The sequence below is a fragment of the Manduca sexta genome, chromosome 16 (genome assembly GCF_014839805.1).
Source record: "Manduca sexta isolate Smith_Timp_Sample1 chromosome 16, JHU_Msex_v1.0, whole genome shotgun sequence".
Classification (NCBI taxonomy): domain Eukaryota; kingdom Metazoa; phylum Arthropoda; class Insecta; order Lepidoptera; family Sphingidae; genus Manduca; species Manduca sexta.
Genome location: NC_051130.1, coordinates 164,725 through 189,709, shown reverse-complemented (window position 1 = coordinate 189,709; position 24,985 = coordinate 164,725). Strand labels below are relative to the sequence as shown.

The window sequence follows — 24,985 nt, the reverse complement described above, 5'->3', positions numbered from 1 at the left end:
TCATTTCTGTAATAACGGACAGACAGTTGATTGTTTTAAAATGAAACTTAAAATAAATTCATTTTACGATTGAAGGCAATGGAGTTGAGCACAGGAGTTAGAGCTCAATCTTACCTCTGCTATATGGATGAATGCACTACCGACGCGAAGGCTGGAGATAGGAAACGAGGTTAGGTAAGGACGAGGGATTTTATAATTACGATACACAGAAATTCTTATAAACACTGCAACGTTCTTGGCAAATTCGTCTCCATACGAATTTATTGCCGCAATCAAAATATAATAAACGTCGAGTATGTTCAATAAAATCTACGATTTATGTGAAACTAGTTTTTCTAAATATTTTATTGTGTATTATTATCCTATCAAATCCATGTGATATATTATTCTTCATAATGACCAGAGTACCTACAGACACGATCATAGCGGTTTTGGAAAATTTTGTAGAAAATGAAATATATTTCTGCCACTGAGCATTATGGGGTGATATTTTCCATTGGGGAAGATATTATAACCAGTATAATTACAAAAAATTACTTATCTACCTATCTTACCTAATGCAAAGTATTATAAGTAAATTTAGAATATAATTCTTTCTTTTACTTATGTATTTCCAACAAAAAAGTCATAAAATCAATACTAATTAATCCAACACCCTATATCTACTTCGGTGTTATAAATACCGATAAATCGACATCACAGCACACATCCACGATGACATCCCACGTTACTGCATACATACAGTATCCTCAAACCCTGCTGACCTTCTTCGGACTATGGCCCACCAACCGCACCAAGTTCTCAAACGTCAAAGCAAAGCTGGCCATCTTTGAACAATATCTGTTCCTCGTCCTTAACGGCGTCTACATTGTGATGATGAGAGGTGATGTACAAGCCATGTGTGATGCTTCGTATCTCTTCTTCACCCAGCTGGCTTTGTGTTGTAGGGCAACTCTCTTCTTCCTGAATCGAGAGATGGTGAAGAACATTGTGGATATGATGAATGATGATATCTTTAAGCCTGAATGTGAAGATCATGAAATGTAAGTGTATTATTACGAAGCTGTTAAACTTATAGATTACTGAATTTGGTTAGAGACTTTACCCGCATCATAACCTTTCAGCGATAAATATAAAGCATTCAGGAATAATAAGGATAAATTGGTATTAGTTACATAGTTTTATTTTCAGAAATTGTCAGTAATGTAAGTTAATAATTCAGAATCTGTTCATATTTACAAACTCTTAAGAATACATGTATAATCTGACGAGCTCATCATAATTATGATAGACCTCGAGCTATTTTCAAGAATATCGGAACAGCATTAGTAGATGAAGCACCCAGAAAGGTGCTAGCTACATTACTTAGAACATCACCTACATGACCACAATATAATTCCAGGAAGTTGATGAAGTATGCGACCAAATGCAAGAATCTTTACAAGGTGTTGATCATGGGCTTTACAAGCACTCTGACATGGTGGATAATGGCGTCGCTAATCAGCGATGAAAGAAGATATCCATATAATGAGATCTGGTAGGTATTCAATCTTTATACAAGGTGAGAAGACTGGATACTTTTACCTGACTTTTGACAAGTAGGAGGTATTCGTCGTACTATTTTTTTTTTATATTTATTAATAATATCTTTGGGATAGCCTTAAACGCTTTGGAACTCTGTGAGGTAAACGAACAGTCCGCAAACGACAAGTAATTGCGGTTTGATTCTAAGTTAAAATACTTAATAAATGACAGCTACTGTACAGTACTGTACGCTACATTTCATAGAGCTTACAAGTATTGTACGGTTATCTCACATTCGATGGAATTCTATTCTTCCACAGGTTCCCAGTGGACATGCAGAAGTCTCCGCAATACGAGCTGGCGTATGTCTACGAGGTGTTGGCGATAGCGTCCAGTGGCTCCATCTTCCTGTCGGTGGACACTTTCACTGTCGCCTCTATGTTGTTCTCATGTGCGCAGCTTGAAATATTGAGAGAGAAGATGAACAGGGTTTGAATTTGCTATTTTTATACCTCGCGGTTGAATTTTCAATTATTATTATGCTTTGTAATTATATTTTATTTTAAGAATAATTTTTGTCTGCAAATTGAAAAATGAGCTCATGAAATACGAGTATGTCACTCTAATCTTAGTAAGCAGACATAATCATGACGTATTATAAAATGCTTAATATAAGCTATTTTATATAGATAATGCCCGTGCCGCTCACAACAAAGAAAAATAAGAGTGAAATGCAAAAGAAACTACGAGATAACAATGATTTGCTCATAGCATGTATCAAGCATCACCAAGCAGTGAAAAGGTAGGTGCAAACTACATACATAAGTACAAGCCTTCTTCCCTAAAGGAGTTAGCAGGTACAAATGTCACGATCGGCAAAGCTTAACATATCATGACATTATAGGGGACAAGTCTATGAGCGTATCGGGGCCAAGTTACAATTCTTAGAGAAGTCACGACTCACATATAATTTAGCTTATTCAAGTTTATCTGTTCGATTTGGCCATCGATAAATAACCTAAAACCTAAAATGTGTTTAAATTTGGGTATCGTGTGCATAACCGTAACACGAGCTGTGAAAACTGCCTCTATTTCTAAATCAAAGACAAATCGTTTTTTTTTCTTTTTTTGCTTCGATTTACAGTAAAATGTCTATACTAATCTTATTAGCATGGTTTCAGGTTAGTATTGAAAATAGAAGACACGTTCCATTCCTCTGTGTTCTGCCAGCTGTGTACGGCTGTTCTCATCATCTGCATTATCGGAATTCGCTTGTCGCAAGTAAGTTTATAAGTAAATTAAACAAATATAAATTTGATATTAAAGTAGACGATCGTAAATTTCACGATTCCTGAGAGGTTTGTGCAGTCATATAAAAATTTAAATTAATTTATTCTTTATTTCACGAGCCTATAAATGGACTGCTCTAAACTTTTTTTTTTCTCTTCTCACTTTATCATGCACTGTTGTAGTCTTTACCTTAAACTGATTGAAAAGAGCACAACCAGAGTTTCTTGCCCGTTCTTCTCTGGTGAAAACTGCTTTCCGAGCTGGTGGTAGAGTTAATATTGACGGAATCTAAATAATGTATAACATTTTACAGATTCAAATAAATCATTTCATTTCATTTCATAATGATTATTGCTTATTATCGTTCAATTTAACATTAAAACCTGCATAAGAATTGAAAACTGGAAGTTCATAACAATTTTCAATTATTCTTAGGTATGTAAAGCAGTCCGATACGCATTGGTCATCGAAGTAGACGAAAGCCACAAGTCCACTCATTAGTTCAAGAAATTCGTTCCGAGTTGTGGGCCAGTGAAATATATAGTAGATACTATATCTATGATATGAATTGCTTCCAGGATTCGCCAAACAACGCCAGCTTCTACGGTATTGTGAGCTATCTCACACTGATCCTCTCTCAACTGTACCTGAACTGCTGGTGTGGCACTGAAATAACGGATCGGGTAAATCACATATACATGGAGCCCAATAAACTTCCGCTTCCTAATCCTCCTCCTTGTCGTTGAGCAATTAACTTTACTAGTGAAATAGGTATGGTTATGACGTGAATGTAAGTGCGAATGCAGATGCAGATCTCGATAAAGATGCAAATATGCGTGCAGACATGGGTGTAAATATCAAATTTAATATTATTCAGAGAACCTGCCTAACATATGACGTTGATCTCTTGACCTCTTTTTCAGATTTTAACAGTGTTGCTTGATTTTCCGCACTTTCACTACGAAAACTTTTCTATTTTTAACCATACACACTCGCAGAGCCTAGACTTCCGCGACTGGCTGTACGAGGTGCCGTGGTACGATCAGGACAAGAGGTTCACCAGCACGCTGTCAGTCCTGCTGCAGTGCACCAAGAAGCCGCTGGAGTTCAGGGCTGGACACTACGTGCTACTGGCCAGGGCTACATTTGTTTCGGTTGGTATTGATTTATGACAGGCTTACTCGCAACTACACAGCGATCTCACGTGCGAGAGTCAGCCTTCTTCTTCGTCAATCTTTAAAAATCCACTGCAGAACATCTTATTTATTTGATTAACTTTTGTTGTAACAACATAATTTGCTATTATACATATAACAATGATGTTTATGAAAATTTTTGGTGTCGGTATGTTTTGGCGATACGTTACCCTCCTCTAGCTTTTTCCATTATTTTCTTATTGCGGCTGTTCGGGACCATAAGGGGGCGCTATTTTCCTGATGAGATTTGACTATCGTTTACTTTGTTTTTCTTTTTATTTGCTATCTAAGAGTCCACTCTGTAATGTAGTTTGTCCATTTGCTTTTATTATCTTTGACCATATGGCCTACCCATCCCCACTAAGTTTTCTGGTTCTGATTGAGACCGGAATATGTTGAAATGTTTATTTTTGTAATGTTTTTTTTATATCCATGGCTCTTAATGTGCAGAGTTGTCTGTCTCGTCTTTACGGGAATTCGTAGAGACATCACCAATTTGTCTATTTTATTTTCAAGTTATTCATTTCAGCCAGTATCACTTGAAGACGATCATTTAATATTAAGGGGTTATAACTGCTAATTGCTGTGTAACAATGACTTGTAATTTGTGATTCTGCGTAACTACTACTCTTTATAAACGACTTACAAAGTCACAGACATATACAATAAGAAACTCAAACTAATTTGCCATTCAAAGCTTTTGTCAGCCACAAAAAGAGCTTTTACTTTCAGGTGTTGCGCTGTTCGTATTCATACTTCGCAGTGCTACAACAAGCCAACGAGGGATAATAGAATTCTATGCACCATATAATTTTATTAGGCATCATTATGAATAAAGTATCCTGTGTTATAAAACCTTCTTGATTGTAATGGTCACGCGAATATAATGGCGTGTGAATATTGCGTTCTTTAATTACGTAAAGGCTAGATTTAGCGACTTTTTTATTAGTTTCTTTATGATAGTAAGACGAGAAAGTGGGTCAACTTAGGTATATATTATCAGACAAAATTCTGGTGCAGACTAGAATAAAACTGATAACCACCTAGGCTCTAGAGATGCATGTAATTAATCTACGGAGTGATTGATTAATGTAGTGTGACCGATGGCAGCCCGGTTAACAAGCCCACTATTCGTGATTTTGATTTTCTTTTTATGTTGTAATCAAAAAATATAATACGATTATTGTTAAGTATAAACTATTATAAAATTTTATAATATGTAGTAATACGTTGCAATTTAATCAAAGATTTTTCTTTATAGTTTGTCATGAAACGATTTTAAGAAGATTTCAAAATTAGGTCGACCATCAGTTACCTTACACTTATTTATAAATACCTACTGTTTAATTATTTATTGATTAAATTATTATATTACAACTTAGGGCTAAGAATATAACAATAAACTGATATGTAACATTCTAATGTGTATTAACATTCTACTGTTGCCTCGGTTACGAGTTGTACTCGTATTGTATGCGCGGCACAACACCGCTCTTAGGCCCTGAGTGCGAATCCTAGATCGGCAAGTCATATTGGGTTTTTCTACTCGATATCAGCCCTAAGTCTGATGCAATCAGATCACTTGGTAAGTGGGTACCTGTTGTTAAAACTGTTATAAAACCAATAATTACATCACTGAAATTAACCATTTTACTTTCAATTAACATTTTATTATATTAATTTGATAATTTGAGTCGTGAGCGCGCATCCTCGTGGTAACGTGCCGAAAAGTTTCGATACAATGTACTGCAAGGTTGAACCTGCTTACTGCTTCGTTAATATGTTTCACTAATAAAACATGTCAGTCTGTCTATGTATAGCGTTATTTTATATGAGCGAGGCAAAGTAGCCTGACAGCACCTAATGGTGTGGAAGGTCTGGACCCTTATATTCCTGAACCCTTTATCTGGATAAAGGACCGATGATTACCTCATGGCAGTCGATATAATTGTGTCGGCTTGTTCAAAATCGAACATACGGTGTTCTCGGGATGCAAAACTTACGTGGACCACTATGGCGGGTTTTATGCCTTGTGTACGGAGGTCGCTATACGGCCGGATACAAAAATCTAACCACCGACACCATTGGTACCTATCATCTGGATTCATATTCATAATATTATTGGCGCTGGTCGCTTGCTTGGTTTTGCGCAAGCGTATATGGACTGTGGAGAGGAAACGCTGGGTGTAATTGGCAAATTAGACAACGCTTTCGACTTTTTCTAAAACATTTTACTTCCGAAAATACGTTTTACGTTCTCATAAAGGAGGTTTATATTCAAGTTTATATTCAGGACAACCGGTCATTAAAACCAAGCTAAATCATTTCTACAAGAAAATTTTAAAAATCATTTATTAACCATACAATTAAACTTGGAGTATCGACGTTGGAAGAAGAAAAAATGTAAACTACTTTAATCCATCCGGTGAAACTACTATGTCAAAGGTCATCAACGCAACAAAAACTCTACTAAAACTGAACTCCACTGTAATCCCTCTCTTTTCGCTCGCTCCTTCTACTCTTCTCTAGAGTGGATGTTAATAACAGGTGGAGCTCTCTTTACCCTGACATGGTAGACCAATCTACCTCTATCAATCGCGCTTTAAACAAAGGTAAGATGTAGCTTTTTACTTACGTTAGTAGTGTGTACAATTTAATTCAGCCACAATAAAGTTTCATAGAGCTATCCTGATAGGGTTCTCTTATGTCATATCATATAAAATACACCTAGTTAATGCATTTATAGTACGTAACAGCATATTTATTGCTAAAAACATCAGCAAGGTCTCTTCTACATACTAGTCCCCTTGACTTGATTAAATGTTTAGAGATCACGGCCCGCCATGAGGTCGCCGATGTTGATGCATGGAAAATCTCATTTCAAACACTGGTTTCGACGCCACGTGTAAACATATTATTATTAAAAAAAACTAACTTTTTGGTTCGAGCCGTGATGAAAGGGACCATGAGGATGTGTTTCTGCAAGTCAGCACATTTCTGAAGTATTATATACTTGTACTGCCCTGATGCACTTTGGCCTTATATAGGTACTATGAGCACTTCAAAGGTATATCTCAAGCGGCTTATGAACTTCAGGCACTCGTGAGAAATTGCAATTTTGCTGCTGCGACTAATTGTCTTAGAGAAGTAGTAGTGGAATTAGGGCGCGTAAAATTTAAATTAATTTTTATTTAATTTACTTTGTTTCAAACTTTAATTTTTTATTTTACACCTACGGTTCGGGTAACTTATTATAAAATGTTATTTTAAGAAGTTATGTATGTGGTTACATTTAATAATGCAATGACAAAATTAGGCATGTAGGTATGTATAGTTCATACATCTCATATTAGTTATATTGTATTCTTCGGGCGCCACAGTATTGTTGGTATATTTTCTCTCGATCGCCATTTTAGATGCTCGCACACTATACACTACTACACTCTCTAGGTTGACAGACCAAGTATCTTCCATCGGATACCTTTAGCCAATTACAGCTTGGTAGATAGTTACTTTGCAAAGAATAAATATATAAATTACATGTCACATTAATATAGTTCAGGTATTACATAATCGTTCCAATAGATAATTTGCGAATTGTACCTCCTCAATTTCTTAAGAGGTTCGCAAACGCCAATTAAATTAATAATAGCAATTTGTATCGCAAACAAAAACTTAATGTATTAGGCGCTTACCACAGCGCTTATATAAATTATAATTACATTGTATTAGTCTTTCAGATACTTTAGACCTTTGTACTTTCTAATGTGTTTTGCAATAGGTTAGCTTCATAATATCACCATGTACTTAAATTTACATATTGTATCATAGATGGCGCTGTAATGATAGTATTATAGCTTAAATAACCTAAGTTACAAATATTAATTTGACACTTAACGATAATAAATGAAGTTCTTTTAATATATATTATTTTTCTTTAAGATATATTTAAAAGAAATTAGACCTTGTGTATTATTGATTTTAGCCAGCTCACGAAACTGGCAAGTGGCAACTTTTTAATGACAGTTCAAATTGTTTGACAGTTGTGATGATAGCGCTGAATTTTGTTAAAAACGAGGCAACAAGGGATTTCGTTTTATTGATCAAACGAACAACAAAATAAGGTATTTAGCTAGTGTTAATCAGTATCAGATAATGGACAAAGCCTTGGGAATACAAAAACAAATACGTGATAATGCAAAAACAGTAAACAATTACTTGACCGACTTACAAAATTGGGAAGTGGAGATGAAGAGAAAAGAAGCAGCACTCAACGGCCAATTTGAACAGGTTCAGAGCCATTGAACGTTCTAATATTCTTGTTGTTTCATATTTATTTTATTTGGAACATATAGTTTGAATATCACGTAACGTAACATTGTTTTGCTGCAAAACCACGAAGGCATGTAGATGTAAATTATTAATGAATATTGACTAGTGCCGGCTGCATGTGGTCGGTTACAAAAATATTTTTAAAAATAGAACACTGCAATATGCATTGCATTATCTTTGGTTAAAATTATAGATGTGTATTTTATACAGAGCAACAGGTTGTATTTGATAAGTAGGAGTATACTTATGTAGTTTATTTTATTGAAAGTGCTGAAGGATATACGAATTTTGACGCAGTCTTTGAGCCCCGAAAAATGACTTAAATAGAGTACATATCATAAAATGGATTTTACCCATGAGATTTCAAAATTGTAATTATGAACCAGTATGCTAATTATTTACAAGGCTGTTTTTATCATTATGTACTGTATAATGTGTATTAGAGAAATATTTACTGCATAGGCTTTGGATTTCTATGACAATACTTATCCCAAATTTATGTAGAATTAATATATTGTAGAATTGTTTGACAATTCTGACTTCCATTGCAATTCTTTGAAACTGGTATTTTGACAAATATGTAATGTACCACCACCCTTTGTTCTATTTGCATAGAGGTAAAACTTGGGATATGAAATATTTAATATTTTCTAATCCAGTGTACAAGTTGTGATCGGATTAAATATTGAATATGTTCAGGACCTCCCACCTGTCCGAAGTAGAGCTAAGAAAGAGAAACCAGTACAAGTGGCAAAGAAAAAGCAAGAGGAAAGAATCCACTCCTCAGACTACCAGGCATGGGAGAAATTTGATGTTGTAAGTTTTTACCTTAAAACAAACATGACATTCAAGTTTTTAGAAAAGAATTATTTTATGTAAGATTTCAATTGTTTGTCAATCACGCATAGTAAATATCAAAGTTACAATATCTTTCTATATTTAAAAATAAAATTAAAATGTGCATAGATATTGTAACTTTAACTTTTCGGATGACCACCACCTCAGTCCCCTGCGTGACGGTAAAGGTTGCAAAATCGAGATAATAAATTAAAATCAAAAACACTGTGATAAAATCAGTATTTTTTATTTCAATCTATTTCTATTGCAATAATTATTCATTTCAAGGGATTTATTGCAAATGTTGCATAATATTACACTTCATACTACCTTGCATTCCTTAATTATTAAACTTTATTGTAATAAAATTATGGTGCTGTAATAGAGGAATTTATTTGAATTTTAGGAGAAAGCATGTGAAGAGGTAGACATGGTAGACGTTGGGCCTACATCACTGGACAGCAAGAGAAGTGAATCTACCAAACTGGAGAAGCTCAGGGAGGAGGCACAGTATGAGAAGGAAAGGGTGAGAAGATTTTGTGATTAAACAATCTGTTCCATAAATAATTGGGAAGTTTGAGAGCCTGTAGGTAAATAACCATTTAAAATTATTGTTATACAACACCAAACTACTTTTTATTCTTTTAAATTCTTTGCCATAATTACCCTATTTGAAGATAAGGTTTACAATATAAATATGCCACTGGAAAAATAATGCATATTTTTATTATTAACTGTGATATTATATTTATGATAGGGCAACACATTTGTGAAGCTAGCGAAATGGGATGAGGCAATAGCATGTTACAACCGCGCAATAGAGCTGGTCAAGGATGACGCCATATACTACGCCAACAGAGGGCTCTGCTACCTGAAGAAGGACAGGTGAGAAACACTAATAACAATTATACCCTATTGATAACAGTGAAGTTAAAAATACTCACACACACATCACACATTTATCCCTGAAGGGGTATGCAGAGGCGCAACTAGGGCACCCACTTTTCCAAATGTGTTCTTTCCTATAATGTGATAGAGCGGCGAGCCTATCGCCATATTGGGCACAAATTTCACACTCTGGACTGATACTGAGCAGAAAAAACCCAAATACCACTTTGCACGACCCGGGATTCGAACCCGGGAGGACCGCAAAGAATAGATGTCGTACCGTGCATACAGTACAACTACGCCACTGAGCCAGACAAAAATACTGTCTAGATGGCAAATTAAAATAAATTGGAAGATTTGTTTGTGGTTATAGTTGTTTGTTAGTAAGCTCTAATCATTAGTAATCCACATTAATGTGCCTAATAAACCCCTAGTCTGAGTTTCATAAGAAACCTTACCAAAGGCGCAAGCAAAACTGACAACAATAATAACAACCCATTAACTGCCTAATTTTATATTGTAGCCTCCACCTAGCGGAAAGCGACTGTACGGAAGCGCTCCGCCTGGACCCGACGTATGTGAAGGCGTTGCAGCGCCGGGCGGCGGCGCGCGAGCGGCTCGGCTCCCTGCGCGCCGCCGCCGCCGACCTCACGCGCGTGCTCGAGCTAGAGCCCAAGAACAACCAGGCCCGGACCCAACTCAGCGCCCTCAAAACCAGAATGGGAACTAAGGGGGTGAGGTTTACCGACTATGAGTAAGTCAGTATATGGAGTCAGGAGACGTCGACAAATTATGGCTCAGAGTAACAAGTGCATACTAGTAAATTGTTGTATTTTTATATCCAGTTGTGACAATAACTATCGAGAGAACACCTTTGTATTTTAAAAACATATGAGACAAGGCATACAAAGTACACATAACGCTATTGTTGCCTCACATTTATATGTCAATGATATTCACATATGTAACATTTCAGTCTAAGTCTAAATCATCACCGCCGTCGCCTTTGTCCCCGTCATCACCTTCGACCCCTGTGAAGGAAACCAAACCGGTCGTGACGAATATAGTGGAAGAGAAGCCAGCGAACAAATTAGAAAGCGCAGAGGACAAGTGGCGAGACGGAATCGGAGAGAACATCACTGTCATCAAACCAGTAAAGAAACCACCACATCTCAGGTCTAAGGTATATAACACTTTTTTAACAACTATCAACAAACTTTTCATATTTATAAAATAAATAGACTTGCATTTACGTCAGTACAATTGAATTTTAATCTAAGCTCATTGATGTGTGCTCAAGCTAGGTCTTTTCTCCCGACCCCAATGTTTGTTACTTACTTACAATTATTCAAAATATTTCTACTTACAGAGACCACTTAAACCAATAACAATAAAAGAAATACAACTAGGCAAAACAATGGTCGAAAAGCCACCAACGCGGCTGAAGATAGAAGAGATACCGGACACCAATGGCAGCACAGACTCAAACAAGACCGACCCAGAGAGGCTGACCAACGAGCGTGGCGACTTCAGCCCAGAGTCCACCAAACTGGTGCAAGATGCTGTCACCAAAGAGAAGAATGTGAAGAGTCTAGCGCCACCTGTCAACAGTGTGCAGTTCATGACCCAGTGGAAGGAGTTGCAAGGGAATGAAGATGCTCAGAGTGATTACTTGAGTGTAAGTTTTGTCCCGTGCATAACTTTTAAATGGATATTGGCAATGTTGATACATGTATAAAGCTGTCTCCTGTGCTATGTAGATGAATTGCTCTATTATTCCAAGAAAAATAATTAAAAAAAAAGGCTATGATTCAATACACTGAAATATATTAGTTACATTCTTCTCAGATCTGTCGATCTGTGCTTTCTACTTTTGTGATTTGATTTCCTGAATATGATGACAGATAATCGATCCGTGTAAGATCCCGTCGATATTCGCGAACGCGTTGGAGAGCTCGGTGCTGTCGCAGCTGGTGAGCGCGCTGCACGCGCATGCGCACAAGTTCTCGCGCGTGACTGCGTACCTGCAGGCGCTGTGTAACGTCAAGCGCTTCTCCGCACTCGCCATGTTCCTCTCCGTGGAGGACAAACAGCGTGAGTATACGATTATCACAACTTGCCACTCTGAAGTTAGTCTGAAGTGCCGTTCATCACTAACTTCACACCAGGAAAGGTACATGAATCAAACTATAACTGGTACTTAATGGAGATTCAGTGGCGGATTTATACTCTCCTAAAGTATATGCCACTCAATTCGTGTCGTCCCGCATATCACGCGGTCGGGGGCCTATTTTGCAGAAACAAAAAGTTTCCGGATTGTTGCTGCCAATTTTTAACATGCTTTTAGTTTAACAATTTTGAAGTCACCACCCATGTTAAAGAAAGCCATTCAAAGTAAACCACTTACCTAATAATTACCAAAAGAAATTCACTTGAAATTAATTTCCTTTCAGATTTAAAAAAAATCCTTGAACACTGTAAAACTGTGGAAAACAGCAGTGACGAGGTAATCGAGGATCTGAAGAACAAATATGAACTCTAAAGGCAAGGTGTCGCAGTCTAGTTAAATTTAAATTGTAGATCTATGAGGAATTGAGGGAGCATACGGAGGTATAAGTTTAGTTTAAAAAAAAATGTAATGGTGCGTCTTGTGTCAATTTCCTTATCGCAATATCTTCTTTCCTCTTTAAACTGAGCACTAAATGTGATCAGTTTAAATACCTATATTCTCTATGCCCCTGTACGTCACGCGATTTAAAACTATTTCAATGCATTATTGTAGCCAATTTGACGTCTACGTTGTATGTAACTTGTTCTATGCGGCCAACGTTACAGGACGTCTACATTTTACAGTGGACGTGTTATGACGTCATTCATATATTCACTAATCATTGGACAACACACACACGCCTTTTATGCCTGAAGAGGTAAGCAGAGAAGTGAAGCCACTTTTCGATTTGTGTATTCTGTCCCATGATATAATAGTCGCCTAGCAGTGGAGTAGTTATTCTTTTTTTTATTGCTTTAAAAGCGGTAAGCGATACGACCGCCCATAAACAATAGAAACACCATGCAAGAACTTGAATAACAAAGTACTGTTTGGTATTCCACTGCGCTTGCCATCCTAAGACCTTAAATATTGTCTTATGTCCAGTAGTTACACTGGCTACAATGTTCTTCAAAACAGAACACAACAGTGACTACCCTGCTGCTTGGCGACAGAAATAGACATTGCGATGGTACCTACCCAGGCGGAGTCTCACATATGAGACCTAAAACTAGTGGCAACTAATTAGTATTCAATAAGCTCGCGCCTTTACTTACGTCCTACGCAACTAGCTTATAGAGATATGCTAGTGTTTAGTTTGTGTTGATCGGAGTCCAAACTAGCATACTAAATTAAACTCCTAGGATGGCACTGAGTAAGTCTGTATTTCCAATGTTCCAGAGTACGTTAATAGACAGCGGCGTCCTTAAGTGGTAATGGTAACAAATTAGTAGGTGTACTGCATTAATAAAGGCGCTTTTATATGGGAGGCATGATGTGACAGTAGCTGCGCAAGTGTGTGTGTATTCCTATACTGGCATTTAGATACACCAATTTCCCACCCTTCGTAACGAAGAGGCCTACTTCATAACACACCGCATAGAAAAAGTTACAAAATTACTTATAATATCTATTTCAAATTAGAATTCATATTTCAATTGTCTATGTATGGAAACCAGGTTTTACTTTATTGTTAATGTTTTTTATTACTGGTGCAATGAGTGATTTATGTTGATTGCTTTATGGGCTCCTAATAAACTATTAAAAATATTATTTTTTTTTTATTTAAAACGTCCTGACTTCGTAACTAACTAGGTGTTGTCTCCGAGGTATACAGCTGTAGGAACACTTTCTTTTGGCATTATTTAGGGGCAGTCAGTGCAGCCAAAAGTCTAAACCATATATTTATTGAGGTAATTAAGTATCATCACGATGGTCTTATATAGATTAGAACCCAATAAGGTAGTTTGGGCATTTGGAGAGGATGGATAATAGGAGACTTACAAAGAAATATATAAGGTGAATGTAGATGGAAGAGCCGGTAGGGGTAGAACGCATCGAACTTACGAATATCAGATACCTATTCATATATATTTTATTTGTTCTGTCAAAGGTTACGTATTTGCTTTAAACTTATTGGTTAAATTCTAATCTAGATCTAAGCATCTATTTTCAAAACATTTATATGCTACAAAAGCAGATGTCGGCAAACTCTATCGTTATTATTTAAGACCAATGTACTTATTTACCCGATATCATGAATAAAAATTTTGAATTTTAATTTAGATTCTTAGATTAGATAGATTCTTAGGCCTGGTCAATGGTACCCGGAACCGGGGGAATGCATCAAAAGATTGCAGAATGTGAAGGAAGCAAGAGAAGTATGCCAGAATCGTGCAAAGTGGCAATCCACAGTCTACCTACCCCTATGGCATAGAAGCGTGACACTACGTATGTATCTATGTAGTACACAATATTTTATTTGGTGTTCCTTATTTCGGTTTGCACTGACTGCCTAATTTGATCATGTTGGTAAGAGGATGAGCCTCGACCGACCGCAGTTTTAAGGAATACCCACGCACGCTGAAAATCACATCAGATAACTTTATATCTGAACAATTCACACAAATCAATTACCTAAATAGGTAATATAGAAACATTGGAAAATAAAAAAAAACAATCAACTAATAAACGTATAATAACAATATACAATTTGTACATTTCATAAGTAGTTTAAATATTGTGCAGTTCGAAATTAGCTAAAAAAATACGTATTTGATATCACAAACTCAAATAACTGGGAATACCGCCTATACAAAATACAATAATGTTAAATTGCCAAGTGAAAAATAAATAATATGTTATTTCTTACTACTGTAGTTGTAGATCGAAATTAACAGTAAAAATTACGTAAGTATTTGATATCAGAAACTCATTTAACTGGGGATTCCAACTGTCTAAGATACAATAATACTAAATTGCCGCGAGATAAAGAATGACCGAACCAAAAGATTTTATTTCTTACTGAAAATAGTATACTAAAAAATTACATGTAATGCAGTCTTTAAGAATTGTAGTATTGCAATGTCAAAATCTTTGGTATTGTGGAAGCTATGTGTGGAAGTTTGTTAGAATTTATCTTATAAACCGTTAAATAGATTAGTAAATATTAAGATTTTTATCATTTTTAGTGAGGCTATGAAACCATTTTTTTTAATTACGTAGGTATGGCGTCCTTCTAATTAGATTATGAATGAATATACTTTTGAATGTTTTTAATATTTAAAATAACAAATATTATGAGCAAGTCGCTTGAATTGTTAATGATGTCTATCAACTACGCCTGAAATGGGTTATTATGAAAGTATAATTATATCTTACTGAAATTGTATACACTTTGTGACTACTCAACAATTTTCCTTGGCAGTCATATTAAACTAAATCTTTCCATAGTTCGTTCCTGCTCTCGCGGCATAAAACCGTAAATGGTATAGATTGAGGTAAAAAGTTTGATTACAGTCTACAATTTATATTGTAAATGCAATAAGTACATACGTATATAGATTGCTTAAAATATACAATTTGTTCCTCGTGCTCAACCCCTTTAGAATGTAGAATAAAACGACACGTGTGGCCGCATCGTTTCATTATGATTGGTCAAGAGATGGACACGTGAGTCACGTATTGATCTTTCGACCTATCACAATCGAATGACAGGGACGGTCGTGTCGTTTAACACGAAACTAACGTGTGAGATACGCCAGTCACAATCAAACGACAAAGCCGTTCGTGTCGTGTTTATTTGCCACATTCTAGGAGGGTTGTACATCTTTCAAAACCACAATAAAAGACGACGCTTCATGCTAAGAATCTAATGCCAAAGCTTTTCAGCATGCCTAGCAACTATACGGGCGCCTAAGCTTATTTATCACCTAAATTTTATTACTTTCGTGTCCATCGTTTAAATTGGTTTCCTTTAGCTTCTCTGTGACTTCTTTCGTTTGTTCGGCTTGGTTTATCTGGTCTAGACAGATGTCGAGGATCCTCTCGAGCCCTCGTGCGGTCTGCTCCGAGGGGTACACGTTGATGTCAGGGACGTGCACGAACAGAGTTCTTTTATTGTCCACGCTTAAGGAGGTATAGTAGATGTACTCGCACAGATATCTGGAATAGGTAAAATATTAAATAAATCAGTAGGAGTCATCGTGTAGTTGTTTCATATAATAAGTCATCTGCCATGGAATCGTACTGATCTTTGAAGAGTTGAAAGTGGGAATTTCAGGACTACGTTAAACAGGATGTTATGAAAGGAAGTAATAGCCAGGAAAGCAGTTCAAACTTCGATTACTTAAGGTTATAGCTTAAGGTCCATTTTTCATACATTTTGTTTCACCTTTAATCTGGGTAACTAAACAAGTATTGACAAGTAAAGAATTTAAATTCACGTCTAGTTAGTGATTAGTTCTCGCAGTTGAAAGAAAAAAGTAAAAATATTTAATAATCAAGGATATTTGGTCCTTTAAAATTTAATATGACGAAATTTTAAAGTCCGAAATATCCATGCATAATATTTTACGAAATTCACTAACTCTTTACTTCAATACTTGTTTAGTTACCCAGATTAAAGGTGAAACAAAATGTATGAAAAATGGACTATAACCTTAAGTTTATAGGGTAATTTTGACATTGCGTTAATAAATGAAAACACATAATATAGCGGCTTTACTTTTAATAGTTTTTTATTAATTTGTTAAGCGTAAATATGGTGTGTGCGTGAGCATATTTTTGACTGAAAGTGTGGTATTGCTCTTGCGATGCATTATTTTACCTAGTGGTAGTGGCATTAGAATGTGTAAAATAAATTAGTGAAATATTAGTATTTTGTCCGAAACTTACACTTCTTTATTTTACATCTACGGGTCGAGTCATTATTTGTAAAACGTTAATTAAAAAAGAAGATAAACTTATTTAGTTTTATTGATAAAACAAAATAAAATATACTTAAGTATAAGACAGTTTTCTCACTATTTTCGTTTGACTCGCGCGTACCTATAAGTGAATATTTTCCTCTTTTACAGATTTTTCTACAGTGTAAAAAACAATTCTATTTAATAGATATTAACATAAACTACATGGTTAACTGACTTTTACATTATTGTGATTCTGTAAGGTAAAACTAGAGACAAGCCTCCGATATGTTAGGGCAGCCGCACAACTGCATTTGTAATCAGCCGCTATTGTACGTAAGAAGCGGAATTATCCCTCGTCCTTCAATGTACGGATTCTTGAACCAACTCGGACTTTTTATTACTTGTTAATTGATTCTTATACTTATTTTAATTTATCTGTTTATGTCGCAATTTGGAGTCAGGAAGTTAGCAGTGTGCACCCGTGCCTTTGAAAGCACAAAGCCGTTGGTCCTGCGCCTCGTCTTTCACCGGTCATGTCGGATTACCGTCAGACTGGACTATGGGAGTGAACAAAGAGCGCGTATTGCGCACACACTTGTGCCCATATCTCCTGCTTGTCAGACTGACCTCCGTTTCCAGATCCAAACACAGATTGATTCCCCGATGATTATTAATTACCTCCATCATGATGTCTAGTGTAGGTACACACTGGCTACACAAATAAAAATAAATAAAAATACTGAATACCTACTGTATTATTTTTCCTTTTATAGGCAATAGACATTGATGTTTTGATAGTGAACTTAGAGGATTTCATTATCTCGAATTCCGATTACAAAATCCTAGTATCAAATAACCTTAGTTACGTAGGTATAAATACTTTTATCTGTGACATAAAACATTGGATTATTATTTTGTTTTGGTTTCTAAATGGCCTTTAAGAATAATATTTGGATATATTTCAGTTTTAATCTTCCTCGAATGTATTACACTAAGAAAATGCGTATTCAATTAAGTATATGTATATACCATGTTACCACATTCATCTGTTATATAAAATTATATTCATAGTATAGATCTTGTATCAATGATGTTATCAGCCACTGACTGACATTTCATAACATTTCGAAATCAATTTGTGCGCTGTGCAATATATTTGCACATATTGTGTTCGTACAAGTTTCAATAACAACATACTGCGGTCAGCATTCATTGCTGAGCAGTAAGTATAAATACCTGCCATAACATTGGTGTGATTAACGCAAATAATATACCTGTACAGGGTGTAGCTAAAAGTAATCAATATAAAAAAAAAATATAATATTAAAGTACAATAATGAATGCGCGATAATAAGAGTTTAGCTAGGGAATAGTACGCGTTGATCTCCGAAAGAGCTAAACCAATTTCAATGGTATATAAACAAGATTCGCAGCGATAAATCTGACTATAGATTGGTAATCTAGTATTTTTTACTGTTTTTTATTTCTGAAAACGTGCTTACAGGTGAAATGGCCCCTATATTGGGTATGCATTCAATAAAAACATCATAAACGTCACATGTAATAAATATTTAGAAGTTTATACATAATGACAATGTGACTCACCCATGTACAATGATACAAAACCTAAGGTAAATTTACATATTGTCAAATTTTCCTCATTCACTTCCATCCTCTAAATCCCACTGTTTTCCTTTTTGGAAATCCAGAATGCATGATTTAATGTTATGAATAATTTGTTTTTATTACAAAAAATGCTCACTTCAAAATCCAGGCGTACTCAACTGCAGCAATGTTTCTCTATAAAATAACCCATGGATATGTCAATTGCATCGAAATTTATAACAAAATTTGTTAACACCTAGAACACCTAAGTATCTAGAACTGTCCAGTGTACATCGGCGCGAGATAAGAGCGCGTACGCTTTTGGCGAGTGGCTCCTGCAGGACAGATGTTAGTGTGTGCTCTCCCTTACGTCGAATCATAAATCCTACAAGAATATCTTCCCAGATGGCGATATATTTTCTCTATCAGCTTTAAAGTTTTAAAGGCAGACTTTTAGAATACTTGCATCAAACGATTTACTGTTGCAGCAAACTGTTTCTAAACTCTCAATACATTTCTGTTTATAATAGTATTAATAACATAATGTTAACATAATATTGATACATCTCCTCAATGATGTAATGTTCGTTACGTTTATCTGTTTCATATGCCCGCTTATAATGTGTCAACATACCTAAATTATTATTTTATAATTTAGAATTGTTTGTTTTCCTAAAATAAATAAAAATAAAATGTAACAGAGGTAATTTACCCAACAGCATTAATATTATTACAGTCACTTATCCTGATATGGCCAATGCTATATTCTTTGGTGCAATAGTACTCATAAAATGTCTTTGAGAATGAATATCTAAACTAACTAGATGGTACTACTCATTGTCGTTATTAAATTAAACATTAGCAATAAACACCCTTTGCTATTCATCTTTAAATTTCATACCCTGGGAGTAATCTATACTATTATATGAAGTTGAAGAGTTTGTTTGAACACACTAATCTCAGGAACTGTCGGTTTGAATTGAAAAATTCTTTTAGTGTCAGATAGCCCATTTATCAAGGAAGGCTATAGGCTATATAACATCAATAAAAATGTTGCAGGTTGGGGAAAAAGATTTTTTTTTAAGACCTTCCATTGTGTGTGCTGCCTAACCAATTAAAGTTACTCAACAATCACTGATACAACCATAAAAAAATGGAATTAAATAAATACCTCCCAGCATCTTTAGAGCACACAGCACTTGTTTTCTCCTCAGGTGAAATGCTATCATTGAACTCTTTGCACAATCCCTCCACATTGAGCTTTGTGTGGATTCTGATGGCACCCTCAGCCGGGCAGACGTGGTCAGCAGGACATTTGTCAAAGTAGTCCATACGCTGGTAGCCTTTCTTGTGGGCTTGCATTTCTATTGTGAAGCAGTTGGCGACACCAGATACTCCAACATGCATCATGAACTGGGGATAATGTGAATTTTATAATTTACTAGGTGTTCCTTACAGCTTTACTCAATTGAAAGGCCTTTCCTACTACAAATGTACCTAAAACACTATAAAATACCAGTGCATTTTTTTTTAATTCTATCATTTTCCATAACACCAAATTATCAAGATAAAAAGTAAGTCTATATGTTAATCCAGGGCATGGTCTATGCATGTTCCACATGTCATATAAATCTGTTCAGTTGTAACAAACATCCAAACAGTATCACAAACTTTCACATATACTATAATATTAGTAACAGAGATTGTTTCCTCATACTCAGACCCCTCAGTCTGTCTGACTGAATAGAACTAATAACTGAAGTAAGTATATTTTTTTAGCTTTAATTCCGAATATTGATCTAGAGTAATTAATATCGCGTAAGAACAATTTTGGTAAGTTCAGACTACTGCCGTTCATGCACATTTTGAAACGAAAACCTAGTTAGAAATATAAATAAAAAATACTTTAAAAATATATCGCTTACTTTAGGACTGTGTGTTTCCCACAAGGCAGGCACAAACTCGTCAACATTTTCATAAGTAACAGGGATTTCGATGAGTACAAGCTCGCAGTTGTGTTTCCTTTCGATTTCCTCTTTGTTAATGAGCTTGACCGCTTCCCAGCTCGCGTTCACTGGGTGGTTAGCGAACGGGCCGAACCCTGTCACCATGATAATGGGTTTGAATAAGTTGTCCATGTCGTTACACATTTTTAACGACCGGCCCTTCGGAGGAATTGAAAACAAATCATCAGTGTGAGATAGTGTTTACTTTCCTGAATTTTGACAGTGACAGTGGTCAGCTGATATTATTTCTGTATGTTGGTATAATTGAAAAAAAAAACAAAATTGTTTTGGATACACGTCCAAACAAATGCAGCAATGGAATAAAAAAATTATATACTCTACGATTTCAATGACATTAGAAATGTCAGCCAATTGTCATTCCATGCGTCATTCACTCGTTCAACGTCGTGCTATTGTTCCATGGCGCCTTTTATTTTTTATAATTAAAATGTGTGCATTATAGCATTAACTCTTAGAGATTCTAAATATAATTTCTTTTAATCAGTTTTACAAAACGGTAGTGATTTCATACCATAATAGCCGGTATCTGAGAACCAGCTGTTTTCTTCTGTATATAGGTTATGTTAGTGAATCCATATTTTTCGATTAAAATTAATTTATAATGAGCGAGTCGGGTTTGAGTAATAATAGAAAAGTGGTAGCGATACCATGGCCAATAGTGAAGAAGAAAGTGGAGTGTGCGGGCGCGCCGTTCCTCAGATATTATAGCATAAAATGTCACGGCGATGATGCGTTGCTCAGCACGTCTAAAGCAAACGAAAAGGCCGAGGAGGTGATCTTCGACGATGACGTGGAGTACCTGCGGAGCTTGGACCCCAAGGATTGGAAGATGCAGGATCACTACGCGGTGCTGGGCATGAAGAACCTCCGTTACAAAGCCACTGACGACGACATCAAGCGCGCGTACCGACAGAAAGTGTTGAAACACCACCCGGACAAGCGCAAGGCACAGGGCGAGGAGGTGAGGAGCGACGACGACTACTTCACGTGCATCACTAAGGCCTACGAGACCCTCGGCACGCCGTCCAAACGCAGATCTTATGACTCCGTAGACCACACCATAGACGACAGCATACCCACACCGGCGGAGATTAAAAAGGACGGATTTTACAAAGCATTTGCCAATTGCTTGAATCAAATGCTAGGTGGTGGGAAAGAGAAATGTCCCATTCCTAGGTGATGAAAACAGCTCCAGGGAACATGTGGAGAGGTTCTATGCGTTCTGGTACGAGTTTGAGTCGTGGCGTGAGTTCTCTTACCTTGACGAGGAGGAGAAGGAGAAGGGAGCAGACCGGGAGGAACGGAGATGGATAGAGAAGCAAAATAAAGCCGCCCGCGCCAAGCTAAAGAAAGAGGAGATGGCTAGGATACGCAGCCTGGTGGATCTCGCGTACGCTCACGATCCCAGACTGCAACGTTTCAAGCAGGGAGGGACAAGGACAAAAAGTTAGCAGCAAAAGAGCAAGACAGGTATATTACATTTTTATTGTTCTCTTTTATTGAAAAAGGTTTGTAACAAATAACTAAAAAAATATAATTGTGGATCCCTATAGATACCATCTAATTCAGATTGTATCAACTAATGTAGAATTTTTTTTTATTTAATACTAAGCTGAGAAGATTTGTGTTTATGCCCACTAAGTTAAACTAATATTGATTTGGAAACTTCACATATTATATTTAATTATACTTGAAATTAAGGTCTGTAAGTGTAATAAAATATCATGTTATTAGAAATGTGATGATAGAGACTTATTAAAATTGTAATTTAATATGTAAATCCGATCCTTTTCCACCAGACAATTTGTTGTATAAAAATTCCGCTATATATTTTCTGGAAATAAGTGAGAGTGCTATTCCAGGCTGTAATCTACATGACATATTTCATCCAGATCCATTCAGCCATTCTGATGTGAATGAGTAACAACATTCCAGTAGGCAACAGCTTGGCGGTGCCCCCGGTGTTGCTTTAATCCATGGGCGGCAGATGTTGCTTACCATCAGACCGCTTGCTTGTTTGCCTACTAAGGCATTAAAAAAAAATTGTAACAAATATTCAAACTATAGTATTTATTTTATCAGTATAGATAGCCTAAAAATATAACTATACCAGACCTATATTTTGTACTGCCCACCGCTGGGCATGGGGCTTACCTTTGAAATTCTTAGAGATGAACTTCTCAGGTATGCATGTTTCCTCATGATGTTTTCCTTTACCATTAAAGCAAGTGATAATTCACAAAAAATATAACTTTAGAAACATGGCTTGCCTTTGGGTTTTGAAAGATCAGACATTCATTTTGGGAGTCCGTTCCACTCCCAACTAGGCTATCACTGCTAAGCCTAAAAATATTAACGTCAAAATCAGTTAGTAGTTTCTATAGTAATTTATTTTGTGTCTGATTTTCAGGATGCAGTCCAAGCCAAGAAAGCTGAAGAAGAGCGTCTCATTAAAGAAGCGCAGCTCGCTAAACAGAAAGCGGAGGAGGCGGAGAAGGCGCGTCTAGAGGCAGCCAGAGCAGAGCGAGAACAACAGAAGAAGAACCTCAGGAAGGAGCGGAAAGCACTCAGAGACCTATGCAAATCCAATAACTATTATGCAGAAAGTGAAGATGAAACTGTTGCTAATATGGCCGCCGTTGAAAAAATATGTGAACTATTAAAAGTTAATGAACTCCAAGATTTTATGAAAGATTTAGAATCAAATGGGAAAGAAGCATTCCTCAGAATAGTTAAAGAAACAGAAGACAAACTTGAAGCTGAAAGAAAAGCTATGTTTGAGACCAAGAAAGCTGAGGAACAAAAAGCAAAGAAGGATTCAGCTGTGAAAGCCCCTATTGAGTGGACAGTGGAGTTAACACAATTGCTCATCAAAGCCGTAAATCTATTCCCTGCTGGTACAAATCAAAAGGTGGGAAGTGGTAGCGAATTTCCTGAACCAGCATGGTGTTTTCACAGATGAAAAACGATTCACAGCAAAAGATGTGTTGAATAAAGCAAAAGATTTGCAAAGTTCAGACTTCTCCAAGAGCAATCTGAAGAAGGCAGCAAATGAGGAAGCTTTCGATATGTTTGAGAAAGAAAAGAAAAAGGTCACTAATCACGTCGATGACAGCGGTATATCAAAAAGCGATCCCGTCAAATTGGTTAACGGTGTTTCAAACTCAAAAGCTGCTGACGACAACAAGCCTGAGGATAGAGCGTGGACCAAAACTGAGCAAGAGTTACTCGAGCAGGCGATCAAGACGTTCCCAGTAAACACTCCCGAGAGATGGGAGAAGATTGCTGACTGCCTCCCAAACCGTACCAAAAAAGACTGCATGAAGAGATACAAGGAGCTCGTGGAACTGGTGAAGGCGAAGAAACAGGCGGCGAACCTCGCCAAATAGCACCGACAAACAATTAGATATGTAACAAATTGTTAACTAAATTACACGATTATACATAATTGACACGGTATTATGCCTTTATGTAAAATAAAAAATGAATTTGAATTGTTGAGTTTTTAGCTGTTTAGAAAACACAGCTTATCATACACAAATACACATATTTTAACCTATTTTATACATGACAATGTGAACTAATGAAGTTTTAGAGCTAAAGCAACCATTTTTAATGAATTCGCGGTGTCCACACAAGAACGGTCTAACGAGGCTTGTTTGAAAAATTTGTTATGGGGTATCTATATAGATACCTATTTAACGCAATTTGGAGGTAATAACATTAATAATGGTTATACGGCGAAACTTTAAATCTTGCAAACTAAAATATTTACTCATGAATTTTCTTCGCGTTACATTGGACTAATTTCCTCATAGGCCGTTCTTGTATTTGGCCTTCTATTATAAAATGGGTGCAGCAAAGCATTTGTAATATTTTGACGTCTGTAAAATGCGTTAGTAAAATATTTTTTTCATAAATGCAACTTTCGCTAAAAATCGCTTGAGGACGACACAAAAGTGTTTCGTGGTTCCTGGTAAACCTGATTTGCGCTAAGTACGCAGAACCTACTACAACACTAGTCATGGTCGGTGCCTCCAATATAAAAAACAAGGTCTACAATGATAATCAACTCAAAATAACAAGGCCAAAAAGGTCCCCGATTTGTCCATCATTGAATTTTTTTCACAATAGTCATTGAAGTCACCCCATGACGAATGTCATCCCGTCGATTCTCTACCAGTCAGAAATCCATCTATACGATTAGATTACAAATGCTTTGATGCCATAAACCCGTATTGCCTTACTAATAAACATTTTAGACGTCTGTGATAGTTCTATTTTTTGCTCGTAGACATACGGCCGATTCCAATAAACTATCCCAACAGC

The 24,985-nt window shown here is 36.2% G+C and overlaps 4 protein-coding genes across 5 annotated transcripts; 3 read left to right on the top strand and 1 right to left on the bottom strand.

Annotated features, from left to right (window-relative positions):
* The first annotated feature begins 714 nt into the window (after nt 1–714).
* LOC115447227 (odorant receptor Or1) lies at nt 715–5,158 on the top strand. Its single transcript, XM_037439240.1, has 8 exons — nt 715–1,043; nt 1,403–1,537; nt 1,845–2,013; nt 2,214–2,326; nt 2,706–2,805; nt 3,393–3,497; nt 3,813–3,968; nt 4,743–5,158. The coding sequence occupies exons 1-8, from the start codon at nt 715–717 to the stop codon at nt 4,797–4,799; spliced, it is 1,164 nt and encodes a 387-aa protein (XP_037295137.1). The 3' UTR covers nt 4,800–5,158.
* Nucleotides 5,159–8,046: 2,888 nt separating this feature from the next.
* On the top strand, nt 8,047–13,885 carry LOC115447246 (RNA polymerase II-associated protein 3). 2 transcript variants are annotated; one of them, XM_037439237.1, is made up of 9 exons: nt 8,047–8,134; nt 9,042–9,158; nt 9,586–9,705; nt 9,937–10,064; nt 10,591–10,801; nt 11,044–11,250; nt 11,437–11,745; nt 11,972–12,161; nt 12,521–13,885. In XM_037439237.1, the coding sequence occupies exons 3-9, from the start codon at nt 9,610–9,612 to the stop codon at nt 12,607–12,609; spliced, it is 1,230 nt and encodes a 409-aa protein (XP_037295134.1). In that variant the 5' UTR covers nt 8,047–8,134; nt 9,042–9,158; nt 9,586–9,609; the 3' UTR covers nt 12,610–13,885. The 2 variants fall into 2 exon arrangements, with proteins under 2 accessions (XP_037295134.1, XP_030030097.2); XM_030174237.2 differs by having other exon boundaries at nt 8,058–8,300.
* A 908-nt stretch (nt 13,886–14,793) lies between these two features.
* Nucleotides 14,794–20,863, bottom strand: LOC115447240 (pyroglutamyl-peptidase 1). Its single transcript, XM_030174232.2, has 3 exons — nt 20,555–20,863; nt 19,801–20,042; nt 14,794–16,278 (listed from the first exon to the last, which is right to left on the bottom strand). Exons 1-3 carry the CDS (start codon nt 20,777–20,779, stop codon nt 16,047–16,049), a joined length of 699 nt encoding a protein of 232 aa, XP_030030092.2. The 5' UTR covers nt 20,780–20,863; the 3' UTR covers nt 14,794–16,046.
* Nucleotides 20,864–21,007: 144 nt separating this feature from the next.
* On the top strand, nt 21,008–24,150 carry LOC115447239 (dnaJ homolog subfamily C member 2). The gene is given in 6 exon segments (XM_030174231.2): nt 21,008–21,780; nt 21,783–21,803; nt 21,806–22,083; nt 22,085–22,126; nt 23,067–23,564; nt 23,566–24,150. Coding segments are annotated over 6 exon segments (1,842 nt in total). The 5' UTR covers nt 21,008–21,257; the 3' UTR covers nt 24,046–24,150.
* The last annotated feature ends 835 nt before the right edge of the window (nt 24,151–24,985 follow it).